Genomic DNA, 13,848 nt, shown 5'->3' on the forward strand with positions numbered 1-13,848 from the left:
CATCTCTACAGACCAACTTTTTTTAATTGAAGGATAGTTGATTTACAATATTACTTTAGTTTAAGGTATACAGTTAACTATTCAATAGTTGTATAAACTATACTCCATTTAAAATTACTCCACAGTAATGGCTATATTTCCTTATGCTGTACGATATATCCTTGCTTATTTATTTATTTGCTTATTTATTTTATACATAATAGTTTGTGTCTCTTACCCCTATCCCAGCTTGCCCTTCTGCCCTTTTCACTTCCCACTGGTAACCACTAGTTCCCTGTGAATCTGTTTTTGTTATATACATTTGTTTTATTTTTTAGATTTCACATATCATTGAAAGTGTTTGTTTTTCTCTGAATTATTTCACTAAGCATAATACTCTGGGGCCATCCACATTGTTGCAGATGGCAGGATTTCATTCTTTTCTATGACTGAGTGGTATTCTATTGCATACAGACACACATGCACACGCACACATAAACACCCATAGCTGCTTTATTCATTGATCTGTTGATGGACATTTAGGTGCTTCCATAGCTTGGCTATTGTAAGTAAAACTTCTGTAGATCAACTCTTTACCTTTTTTTCTGAAATAATTAGTAGAAGTGCAAAGCACCACAGATATGCTCTAAAGCTTCTTATACCATTTTAGCTCTACAGGAAAAATTATTAGTCAGGTCTAGGCTGTCCACTAAGTCTGGTATCTCATGCCCTTTTCTTTCAACCATGGTATCAGATGAGACACTTTGGCTCTGATGGTTAAATGTATCAAGAACAGATATATTTCCTAGAGAAAATATGAACACTTGGATAAGAAAAAGGAACTAGAAGAAGACTGGAATATGAATAAGGGCTCTGTGAGTATGGAGGAGGAAAAGGAAGGGACATGTTAAAATCCCTATCCAAAAGGATCTGGTATCACTGAGCAAGAGGCAGGAACCCATTGTCAGGTTTGCTAAGTCGTTTCAGTCATGTCTGACTCTGTGCGACCCCATAGACGGCATTCCACCAGGCTCCCCCGTCCCTGGGATTCTCCAGGCAAGAATACTTGAGTGGGTTGCCATTTCCTTCTCCAGGTTTAGTTTGACTCAAATCCTAATTGTTTCAGTGAGCTTGATAGAGATCATGCAAGTGTGTGTACATATTTATAGTTATGTTTATTTTTTTTTTATACAGCATCTGGAATCAAGAGACCCACGGCATCTGAGGTGAGTTTTAGATACTGATACACAGTGGTTCTAAAACCTTAATTCTGGGATAGAAGGATACCTGTTTATGACATCCTTATTTCCCCCTACTGGGGTCTTAAAATCTATTGATAGGTATGATTCTCACATCTCTTTGGTAGGCTAGTAGTTATACAACTCTGCTTTTGTCACAGTTTATTATGAATATTAACACAGCTCAGATTTATTGAGTATTTTTACTTTTTCTATTTATTTCTCTGCATCAGTCTTAGTTGTCGCATCAGTCTTAGTTTTCTGACCAGAAATGGAACCTGGGCCCCCTGCATTGAGAGCACAGACTCTTAGCTACTGAACCACCAGGGAAGTCACTATTAAGCATTTTTAAATGTACCAAATGTAGTATTCAGTAGTGCAGTCATATCAGAACTTTAAACCCCATGAACCACAGCATGCCAGGCCTCCTTGTCCATCACCAACTCCCAGAGTTTACCCAGACTCATGTCCATTGAGTCAGTGCTGCCTTCTTAACCATCTCATCCTCTGTCATCCCCTTCTCTTCTGCCTTCAATCTTTCCAAACATCAGGGTCTTTTCAAATGAGTCAGTTCTTTGCATCAAGGGGCCAGAATATTGGGGTTTCAACTTCAGCATCAGTCCTTCCAACGAACACCCGGGACTGATTTCCTTTAGGATGGACTGGTTGGATCCCCTTGCAGTCCAAGGGACTCTCAAGAGTCTTCTCCAACACCACAGTTCAAAAGCACAATTCTTCGGCACTCAGCTTTCTTTGTAGTCCAACTCTCACATCCATACATGACTACTGGAAAAACCATAGCCTTGACTAGACGGACCTCTGTTGTCAAAGTAATGTCTCTGCTTTTTAATATGCTATCTAGGTTGGTCATAACTTTCCTTCCAAGGAGTAAGCGTCTTTTAATTTCATGGCTGCAGTCATCATCTGCAGTGATTTTGGAGCCCAAAAAAGTAAAAAGTCAGCCACTGTTTCCACTGTTTCCCCATCTATTTGCCATGAAGTGATGGGACCAGATACCATGATCTTAGTTTTCTGAATATTGAGCTTTAAGCCAACTTTTTCACTCTTCTCTTTCACTTTCATCAAGAAGCTCTTTAGTTCTTCTTCACTTTCTGCCATAGGGGTGGTATCATCTGCATATCTGAGGTTAATGATATTTCTCCCGGCAATCTTGATTCCAACTTGTGCTTCTTCCAGCCCAGCGTTTCTCATAATGTACTCTGCATATAAGTTAAATAAGCAGGGTGACAATATACAACCTTGACATATTCCTTTTCCTATTTGGAACCAGACTGTTGTTCCATGTCCAGTTCTAACTGTTGCTTCCTGACCTGCATACAGGTTTCTCAGGAGGCAGGTCAGGTGGTCTGGTATGCCCATCTCTTTCAGAATTTTCCGCAGTTGATTGTGATTCACACAGTCAAAGGCTTTAGCATAGTCAATAAAGCAGAAATAGATGTTTTTCAGGAACTCTCCTGCTTTTTCAATGATCCAGCGGATATTGGCAATTTGATCTCTGGTTCCTCTGCCTTTTCTAAATCCAGCTTGAACATCTGGAAGTTCCCAGTTCACGTATTGCTGAAGCCTGGCTTGGAGAATTTTGAGCATGACTTTACTAGCATGTGAGATGAGTGCAATTATGCAGTAATTTGAGCTTTCTTTGGCATTGCCTTTCTTTGGGATTGGGATGAAGACTGACCTTTTCTAGTCCTGTGGCCACTGCTGAGTTTTCCAAATTGGCTGACATATTGAGCGCAGCACTTTCACAGCATCATCTTTCAGGATTTGAAATAGCTCAACTGGAATTCCATCACCTCCACTAGCTTTGTTCGTAGTGATGCTTTCTAAGGCCCACTTGACTTCACATTCCAGGATGTCTGGCTCTAGGTGAGTGATCACACCATCGTGATTATCTTGGTCGTGAAGATCTTTTCTATACAGTTCTTCTGTGTATTCTTGCCACCTCTTCTTAATATCTTCTGCTTCTGTTAGGTCCATACCATTTCTTTCCTTTATCGAGCCCGTCTTTGCATGAAATGTTCCCTTGGTAGCTCTAATTTTTTTGAAGAGACCTCTAGTCTTTCCCATTGTATTGTTTTCCTCTATTTCTTTGCATTGATCACTGAGGAAGGCTTTCTTATCTCTCCTTGCTATTCTTTGGAACTCTGCATGCAAATGGGTATATCTTTCCTTTTCTCGTTTGCTTTTCGCTTCCCTTCTTTTCACAGCTATTTGTAAGGCCTCCTCAGACAGCTATTTTGCATTTTTGCATTTCTTTTTCTTGGGGATGGTCTTGATCCTTGTCTCCTGTACAATGTCACGAACCTCCATACATATTTTATCAGGTACTCTATCAGATCTAGTCCCTTACATCTATTTCTCACTTCCACTGTATAATCATAAGGGATTTGATTTGGGTCATACCTGAATGGTCTAGTGGTTTTCCCCACTTTCTTCAATTTAAGACTGAATTTGGCAATAAGGAGTTCATGATCTGAGCCACAATCAGCTCCTGGTCTTGTTTTTGCTGACTATATACAGCTTCTCCATCTTTGGCTGCAAAGAGTATAATCAGTCTGATTTCAATGTTGATCATCTGGTGATGTCCATGTGTAGAGTCTTCTCTTGTGTTGTTGGAAGCGGGTGTTTGCTATGAGCAGTGCGTTCTTGTGGCAAAACTCTTACTAGCCTTTGCCCTGCTTCATTCTGTACTCCAAGGCCAAATTTGCCTGTTATTCCAGGTATTTCTTGACTTCGTACTTTTGCATTCCAGTCCCCTGTAATGAAAACGACATCTTTTTTGGGTATTAGTTCTAAAAGGTCTTGTAGGTCTTCACTGAACCGTTCAACTTCAGCTTCTTCAGCGTTACGGTTGGGTCATAGACTTGGATTACCGTGTTATTGAATGGTTTGCCTTGGAAACGAACAGAGATCATTCTGTTGTTTTTGAGATTGCATCCAAGTGGTGTGCTGTGATTCATGGGGTCGCAGAGAGTCGGACACGACTGAGCGACTGAACTGAATTGAACTGCATTTTGGATTCTTCTGTTGACTATGATGGCTGCTCCGTTTCTTCTAAGGGATTGCTGCCCACAGTAGTAGATAGAATGGTCATCTGAGTTAAATTCACCCATTCCAGTCCATGTTGGTTCCCTGATTGCTAGAATGTCAGCGTTCACTCTTGTCATCTCCTGTTTGACCACTTCCAATTTGCCTTGATTCATGGACCTAACATTCCAGGTTCCTATGCAATATTGCTCTTTACAGCATCAGACCTTTCTTCTGTCACCAGTCACATCCTTAATTGGGTGTTGTTTTTGCTTTGGCTCCATCCCTTCATTCTTCCTGGAGTTATTTCTCCCCTGATCTCCAGTAGCATATTTTGGGCGCCTAGCGACCTGGGGAGTTCATCTTTCAGTGTCCTATCTTTTTGCCTTTTCATACTGTTCATGGGTGTAGTGTACCAAAATGTAAATAATGTATCTAAGTAGGTATTCTTATTTAATCCTGCAAAGAACCTCTATTAGGGTAGCTACTGTTGTTATGCATGTTTTATAGATGAACACAGTGAGGATTAGTGGTTCTTTAACTTGCCCAAGTTCTCATAATTAATAATATGGCATTAAGAAGGTTGGGATGCAAAGCCAGTCTGACACTAAAACTTACTCTATTGTTTTGTTGTTAATACCTCCTGATTGCATAGCTTCAGTGAATATGGCAAACTTCTTTTAACCATACTGAAGCTGTTGATTTCCTGTATTTCTTTTTGTGCAGAGTATCTTATATTTGTTTAATTTTCTTTTCATGATGTGTTTCCCAACTCTCTTTACTTGCATCTCTCCTGGGTTTTGTGATGGGGCCAAATGTGGACCCTTTTGGCATCGGATTTTAGGCTTTTCTCTCAGAACATCTTCCAAGGTCTGTCAGGTTATTTATTGAGGGTTTTCTCCACTAAGGGCCTTAGTAAGAATAGTATAATTAAATATCAGGTCCTAAAACGGTAACATGCTATTTCCAATAGTCTTTTTGCCTTTTGGCTTTATTAACTTAATGAATACTGGTATCATGAAGAATACCTTCACGTCTATTGTGGTGGCATCTTGGCTGTGGAGAATAGCCTTCTAGGTTCTACTCCACTGGTTTTATTTCTTCCTTTTTTTCCGAGGCTGTCATGTGAGTAGAAAACAAAGCCATATCATATTCTCAGGAATCTCTTTGAGGCAGGGAGGCCCTTTTCTTAGAGAATTTGTCTTATTGCCTCAACCTTTTAATGTCTGGACTCACAGTACTTAATATTTGCCAGTGGCTAGTTCATTTCTCCCACTCCAGTACTCTTGCCTGGAAAATCCCATGGACAGAGGAGCCTGGTAGGCTGCCATCCATGGGGTCGCTAAGAGTCGGATACGATTGAGTGACTTCACTTTCACTTTTCACTTTAATGGATTGGAGAAGGAAATGGCAACCCACACCAGTGTTCTTGCCTGGAGGATCCCAGGGACGGGGGAGCCTGGTGGGCTGCTGTATATGGGGTCACACAGAGTCCTACACGACTGAGTGACTTAGCAGCAGCAGCAGCAGTTCATTTCTGCTAGTGAAGTCAGTTTGAGCAAATAGTATTCAGTTTGGGTTGAAAGTTAGAGGAGGAGTAATTTCTGAAAGGAATCTGGGTCTGTGAAGCTCCATTTCTGTCTTGCTTTTGTATACTGGGGTTCTCTCCTTTTTCCTGGGGCTGCTCTTAATATCTTCTACTTCCCCTGTTTCTGCTTTTCTTCAGTGATAATAATTTTGATTTTCTTTGTCATTTTTCTGAGGACCACAGGTGAAATGTGTGTCCTTTGGAGTGCTCGTTTAGTCAGTTGTAATTCTTTGAGTAGCAGCACTATAACTTTGTGTTTGCATCGGGTAGATCTTCTGAAGATTTTATAAAATGTTCTTGATCCTAAAAAGGGTATGTTCAGTGTTTTATTTTCATGTACCATCATGGTAGCAGTTTGATGTGTTATGTGGAAATTATATACTAATGTTGACTCTTCTTTTTATAGGTGCCTTATTCCTCTAGCATGTCCATGAAGAAAATAGGTCACCGAGGTGTTGATTCCTCAGGAGAGACAACATATAAAAAGGTGCGTCTGAGTGGAACCCTTTCATCTTATTCCAGGAAGGACTAGTTTTGTCTCTTTGATTATATTATTCATATTCTATCCCATTTCTTGATACCCTAAACCTTTGCACAATAACCATCATACAACTTGAATTTTAGAATTTACATCACAAAGGGTGAATTATCTAACCATCTGTATATGTGTTTAAATGAGAATGTTCTTAATGGACAAATCTGATTTTAGATGAATTTTCACTAAGCTGAAGCAATTGTGTTTCCCTGTTAAGATACAAACATGTAATGGCAACCCACTTCAGCATTCTTGCTGGCAAATCCCTTGGATAGAGGAACTGGGTGGACTACAGTCCGTGGGGTCACAAAGAGTCGGACACAACTTAGTAACTAAGCAAACAAACAACAATAAGCCCTCAAGGCCATTTTAACCTAGCTTTGGGGAACCATGTGTTTTGAAGTTTTTCTGTCTTTACTCTGGTGCTGGATACACATAAAGTAAAGGCTGGATCCAGTTCAGCCTGGTGATATAGACAGCAGGTCAGATGTGTTTGTTTCTTCTTTGTGTGTCTTTTTTTTTTTTTTAAATATTTATTTATTTGGTTTTGGCTGTGCTGAGTCTTTGTTGCTTTGTGGACTTTTCTCTAGTTGTGGTGAGCAGGGGCTACCCTCTGGTTGTGGTGTGTGGACTTCTCATTGGGGTGGCTTCTCTTGTTACAGAGCATGTGCTCTGGAGCTCATGGGCTTCAGTAACTGTGCCACATGGGCTCAGTAGTTGTTGTTCCTGGGCTCGAGAGCAGAGGCTCAGTAGTTTGGTGCACAGGCTCAGCCACTCCATGGCATGTGGGATCCTCCTGGACCAGGAATCAAACCTGCGTCCCCTTCATTGGCAGGCAGATTATTCATCACTGCGCCGCCAGGGAAGCCCTTGGGTTTTGTTTTTTTAAGATTATAGTTTCAGTTGGTGAATAGAGCCTAGAGCACCTGATTTTGAGCTGGAAATAGCAAATGGATTGAAAGATACTCCAGTACTCTTGCCTAGAAAATCCCATGGATGGAGGAGCCTCGTTGGCTGCAGTCCGTGGGGTCGCTAGGGGTCGGACACGACTGAGCGACTTCACTTTCTCTTTTCACTTTCACACATTGGAGAAGGAAATGGCAACCCACTCCAGTGTTCTTGCCTGGAGAATCCCGGGGACGGGGGACCCTGGTGGGCTTCTGTCTATGGGGTCACACAGAGTCGGACACGACTGAAGTGACGCAGCAGCAGCAGCAGCAGCAGCAGTAATAACCAAGAAGAGAAAATTGAAATGGTGAAGGGAAAACAGAAGAGAAGCATCCTGGGGTGATCCATTTCTTCAGTTCTAGACTAATTAGAGATGCTTAGGTTTCCTGGGGTTAAACCCCTATATGGCACCTGTACCTTGTCTGGCCCATGTCAGTTTTCTTGTGTCTGTTTTCTGTCTTACCGCGTTGTCCGAAGTGATAGAGGTAGACTCACTCATTCTCTGTCTGGGACCTGACCCTCCCCAGGAATGGGCTCTGAGGCCTATATCAAATCAACAGACATTTATTGAGCTCATTTTATGTGCTGAACACTGAGACAAAAAGCTGAATTTCTAGTCTAAGAGAGGCAAGCACTTAAAAAATTGATTATAATTTTAATGCCCCATGAGGACTAAGTAGAAAGGCAACTAATACTTGGTAAGGGTTGAGGATAAGGGAAATTGCTTAGAACAAAAACTGTCCAATAGAACTTTCTACGGTGATTGAAATGGGCTATACCTGTGTTATCCAGTGTGGTAGCCACTAATCATACCTGAATGTGTCTAGCAAAACTGAAGAAGTGATTTTTACATTAAATTTTAATTAACTTAGAATTAAATAGCCGAGTGTGGCTACTAACTACTGTATTAGATAGCACAGATCTAGTTAATACGGCATTTTCTCATGACATTGGAATCCTGGATTGCAAGAATGGGGCTCTTATGTTTGTATTTTGACCATAGTATGATAATGGGCTTCCCTGGTGGCTCAGATGGTAAAGAATCCACCTGCAATGGAGACCTGGATTCAGTCCCTGGGTTGGGAAGATCCTCTAGAGGAGGACATGGCAACGTACTCCAGTATTCTTACCTGGAGAATCCCCATGGACAGAGGAGCCTGGAGGGCTACAGTCCATGGGGTCACAGAGTCGACACAAATGAGCAACTAAGCACACACACATGATTTTAAAGCTAAATACTTCTCTCAGAAACAATCTTCAGGCTTTCTTTATCTATTAGTAGCTATTTTTTGCCACTTTGTTGACCTTGGGACATCACTCAGGCCTGGTCTTAGAGGACTGAGCTTTAGTCAATCAGAATATCATTTAATTTTAGTCACATTCTATATCTGATGAATAAAATGTTTGGAGACTTTATATGCTCCGGGGCAGGAACCTTCGGAGTGAGACCTCAGATTGTTCTCTCACTTCAGTTTGTCTCTCAGATGTAGCTGTGGGTTGGAGGGGACACTTGCCCAATGAAGTCTGGCTCCCATAGTCACACCTTTGCTACTCTGTACCTTCATGCCTCTCCAGTCTTTTCATGGGGCCATGAGGATGGGGAAATTGGATTGCCCCAGTTTAGAGAACCACTGGAAGGGCATTTGCTTTCCATTGTTTCTTCTGGTTTTTCTCTCCTGAGTTTTTACTGCTAGAATCAGATTTAATACTAGAAACTTTCCTCTTGTTTCAGACAACCTCATCAGCCTTAAAAGGTGCCATCCAGTTAGGCATTACTCACACAGTGGGAAGCCTGAGTACCAAACCAGAGCGAGATGTCCTCATGCAAGACTTCTACGTGGTGGAGAGTATCTTCTTCCCGAGGTACAGTAGTTAATTAATGTTCAGAAGAATGTCTTGGGAAATGTGATTTTTTATATCAACATTAGGACAGTTTAGAGATTCATACCTAATTTAGGCATGCATCCAATCCTTAGCCTGATTTTAATCAGTGTGAGGTGGGACTGGAGAATTTGGACAGCAGATGCTATCCTTTGGATGCTTCTGTGAGCCTCTGGCCTGTGGACTGAGCCCTGAAAAGCAATTCAGGGCATTGGATAGGAGATAATATGATCCCCTGCTCCATGTCTTAATCCTGTGTTGCACCTTTGTCCCGTTATGTAACTGACTCATCCAGTTCCTTTGGTTCTCTCAGGAGGGATGTGTTGACTTGCCTCTGGGTGACTGAGTGTCTTCCCAGGGTTGTGGACTCCCTAAATTACAGGGACTGGTAAGTTATGGCTTCTTCTACTTAACCCCACAGTGAAGGGAGCAACCTGACCCCTGCTCATCACTACAATGACTTTCGGTTCAAGACCTACGCACCTGTTGCCTTCCGATACTTTCGGGAGTTATTTGGTATCCGGCCTGATGATTACTTGGTAAGCTTCCGGACCTCAGGACCCTGGGACTCCAGTATCAGAGGAATACTTCCAGAGGAAGACCTCTTCACATTCTTGTTCTTATTTTTTATTTTAGAATCGAATTGCCCCTGTAGTTGCTTTCTGACTGGGGAGGCCCTGGTGTCTGAACCTCTTGCTCTCGTTTCTTTGGCCCTAGTACTCCCTCTGCAATGAACCGCTGATTGAGCTCTGCAACTCTGGGGCTAGTGGTTCCCTCTTCTACGTGTCCAGCGATGACGAATTCATCATAAAAACAGTCCAGCACAAAGAGGCGGAGTTTCTGCAGAAGCTGCTTCCAGGATACTACATGGTGAGAGGACAGGGAGCACCGACTGCTCGAGCTGCCACTCCACTCCTGGACAAGGCTGGGAGGCTGACACCGGGGGAAAGCAATGTCAGCGCTTCTGTCTTAGGGATGTGGTTCATCTTTGTGCTTTTGGTCTCATCTGTTTTGCCTCTCTATGGCTAAAGGGTGTTTTGTTTATCTGTCCTATTTTTAAGTGTTACCTAGCTTAGATCTCGGGAGAAGGCAATGGCAAGCCACTCCAGTACTATTGCCTAGAAAATCCCATGGATGGAGGAGCCTGGTGGGCTGCAGTCTGTGGGGTCGCTGGGGGTCAGACACGACTGAGCGACTTCACTTTTCACTTTCACACATTGGAGAAGGAAATGGCAACCCACTCCAGTGTTCTTGCCTGGAGAATCCCAGGGAACGGGGAGTCTGGTGGGCTTCCGTCTATGGGGTCACAGAGTTGGACACGACTAAAGTGACTTAGCAGCAGCAGCAGCAGCTTAGATCTTCCTACCCAAAGACAAAATTCAGTGATGTTTATTTATTTAGAGTATAGTTGATTTACAATGTTGTGTTAGTTCTGATGTCCAGCAAAGTAAGTCAGTTATACATACACATAATGTCTACTTTTTTTTTTAGATTCTATTCCCATGTATAGGTCATTACAGAGTATTGAACAGAGTTCCCTGTTCTATTCAGTGTGTTCTTATTAATTATCTATTCTATTTATTGTAGTAATGTGTGTATGTCAATTTCAATCTCCCAATTTATGCCCTTCCCTTTACCTCTGGTAAACATAATTTTGTTTTCTACATCGATGACTCAACTTCTGTTTTGAAATATGTTCATTTTTACCATTTCTTTATATTCCACCTGAAAGTGTTATATGTTTGTCTTTCTCTGACTGACTTCACCCAGTATGACAGTCTCTAGGTCCATCCATGTCACTGCAAATGGCATTATTTCATTCTTTTTGTTTTTTAATGGCTGAGTTCATTGTGGGGCTTCCCAGGTGGCGCAGGTAGTAAAATAATCCTGCCAATGCTGGAGATGTAGGAGGTGTGGGTTTGATCCCTGGGTTGTGAAGACCCCCTGGAGTAGAAAATGGCATCCCACTGCAGTATTCTTGCCTGGAAAATTCTGTGGACAGAGGAGCCTAGCAGGCTATAGTCCATGGGGTTGCAAAGAGTTGGACACCACTGAGCGCACACACAGAACAGTCCTTTGTGTGTATGTACCGCATCTTTATCCATTCCTCTGTCAGTGGACATATAAGTTGCTTCCATGTCATGGCTATTGTAAATAGTGCTGCAGTGAACATTGGGGTATGTGTATCCTTTCAAATTATGATTTTCTCTGGATGTATGCCCAGGATTGACATGGCTAGATCATGTGTTAACTCTAGTTCTTTAAGGAACCTCCATACTATACTCAGTTAGTAGCTGTGCCAGTTTACAGTCCCACCAACAATGTAGGATGGTTCTTTTTTCTCCACACCCTCTCTGTCACTGTTTGTAGATTTTTTGATGATGGCCATTTTGAACTGTGTGAGGTGATACGTCTCTGTAGTTTTTTTGGTTTGCATTTCTCTGATAATTAGTGATGTTGAGCATCTTTTCATGTGCCTCTTGGCCATCTGTCTTCTTTGGAGAAATGTCTATTTAGATCTTCCACCCATTTTTTGATTGGGTTTTTTTGTTGTTATTGACTTGCTTGAGCTGTTTGTATATTTTGGAGATTAATAGCTTGTTGGTTGCTTCATTTGCAAATATTTTCTCCCATTCTGGGGGTTTCCTTTTATTTCGTTGATGCTTTCCTTTGCTGTGCAAAAGCTTCTAAGTTTAATTAGATCCCATTTGTTTTATTTTTGTTTTTATTCAATGATGATTTTGCTTTCCATTCTTAATCCAGCTCCTAAATCAGGGAATGAGGTTGGTTACTTCTCTTGATAGTACTATATTCATTCTTACTGATACCTCTTGGAGGTTCTGGAGAAGTTAGGGAACTCTCCTTTGCCTCCCACCATACTCAACAAAAATACACTATAAAGAAGGCTAAGGGTTAAGACTTTGTCAATGCTGTCTCCCCTTAAACCTCTCTGAAGGAATATATTCATCATATTTGTAGTATCCTGACTGCTTAGTATATTGGAGGATCTGCTACTTGGCTTGGTGGTGATCGCATTATTGAGATAGATACATTGGGAAGTTTTAAAAAAATTACAATATGGGCTTCTGGGCAAGCAGATTGTATCTGAAATCCCATGAGCAGACAGAGGAAGGTAGGTGGCAGGTTTTGTCCTTGAGTTTCATTGAAAATCAGCTGACTTGCTCTTCTACTTCTTTTTTACTTTCTTGCCCTCAGAACCTCAACCAGAACCCTCGGACTTTGCTGCCTAAGTTCTATGGACTGTACTGTGTGCAGGCAGGTGGTAAGAATATTCGAATTGTTGTGATGAACAATCTCTTACCACGGTCAGTCAAGATGCATATCAAGTATGACCTCAAGGGCTCAACATACAAAAGGCGAGCTTCCCAAAAAGAGCGAGAGAAACCTCTCCCTACCCTTAAAGATCTGGACTTCTTACAAGACATCCCTGATGGTCTCTTTTTGGATGCTGATATGTATAATGCTCTATGCAAGACCCTGCAGCGTGACTGTTTGGTAAGTTGGTAACATTTTCTTCTCTCTTAGTCACCAGAAGTCTCAGTGACTAAAACAGCTTGGTGGTTCTAAGGCATTTAATCTGTAAGAGATGGGACTCTTATTTTTAAGTATGTGTCAAACTTCATTTACAGTATCTTTTACATTAGATCATTTATGCCTTTATGTTTTTACTTTCTCCCTGTTGGTCTAACTCGCCCCCTGTCTTTTTTTTTCCCTCTACCTGTCCTGGGCCTCATAATCATACGTTCTCCTTGCGTCCATACCAACACCATCACTGCTCAGATTTTGATCCTGCCTGCCAATTCAAATTTATACCTTGGAAGCTGAGTGCTGCTGAAAAAAAAAAATCACACAGCTATGTATACTGACATCTCTACAGATTTTTTAATACCATTAAAAAATTGTATATTTGGCTGCACCAGGTCTTAGTTACAGCATGCTAGATTTTTGATCTTTGTTGCATGCAGGATCTTTAATTGTGGCATGTGGATCTCCTTCCCTGACCAGGGATCAGACCTAAGCCCCCTGCATTGGGAGCGTGGAGTGGTAGCCACTGGACCATCAGGGAAGTTCCTCTATAGATTTATGATATCCAGTTCCACTTGGGCCATCAGTGTTGCTCATTAATGTATTTCCTGTTTCTCTCAGAGATGCCAAGTGATTGGTACGCTCTTCAAACAATTTTGTAACTCCCATCCCCCAGCCTTGTTTCTCAGCAAGCTACCTCAACTTCTGTAGCATCCCTTTGTCCTGCCCCCATCATCAACTTAAAGTTTAGGAGAATTTTTTTCAGTGTCTTCATGTAACGATGCCTTCCTTTCTCCTTTGCCTTTTTCTTCTCTTCCTGCCTTCCTGCCTCTGTCCTGGCTTTTGCTCGCACCACTTCCAGTTGAATTGCTCTCTCCAGTGACCACTTGGATGCCAAGTAGAGAGTACTACTTAAGTCCTTCCTTGAGTTTTCTGCAGTGTTTGACGTTGATTGTTTCCGCTTTCTTAACATCTTTTGGGTTTTGTGACATCTTTGTCCTGTTTTTCCATATCTTTTTTTTTTTGGAGGCTGCTTTTGCAGGATTGTCTTCTACTCAGTCCATCGTGTTATCATCCTTGCTGTC

The 13,848-nt window shown here is 41.7% G+C and overlaps 1 protein-coding gene across 1 annotated transcript in view; it reads left to right on the forward strand.

Moving 5' to 3' along the window:
* PIP5K1A (phosphatidylinositol-4-phosphate 5-kinase type 1 alpha) overlaps positions 1 to 13,848 on the forward strand; it is a 41,245-nt gene that overhangs the window by 17,205 nt on the left and 10,192 nt on the right. The window contains 6 exon segments of the mRNA XM_088835754.1: positions 1,174 to 1,205; positions 6,260 to 6,340; positions 9,069 to 9,199; positions 9,639 to 9,756; positions 9,935 to 10,087; positions 12,434 to 12,733. Of these exon segments, the coding sequence (XP_088691880.1) occupies positions 1,174 to 1,205; positions 6,260 to 6,340; positions 9,069 to 9,199; positions 9,639 to 9,756; positions 9,935 to 10,087; positions 12,434 to 12,733 (815 nt within the window).

This window comes from Moschus berezovskii, chromosome 4, assembly GCF_049115385.1.
Source record: "Moschus berezovskii isolate FMDL1 chromosome 4, NW_MosBer_1.0, whole genome shotgun sequence".
NCBI lineage: Eukaryota > Metazoa > Chordata > Mammalia > Artiodactyla > Moschidae > Moschus > Moschus berezovskii.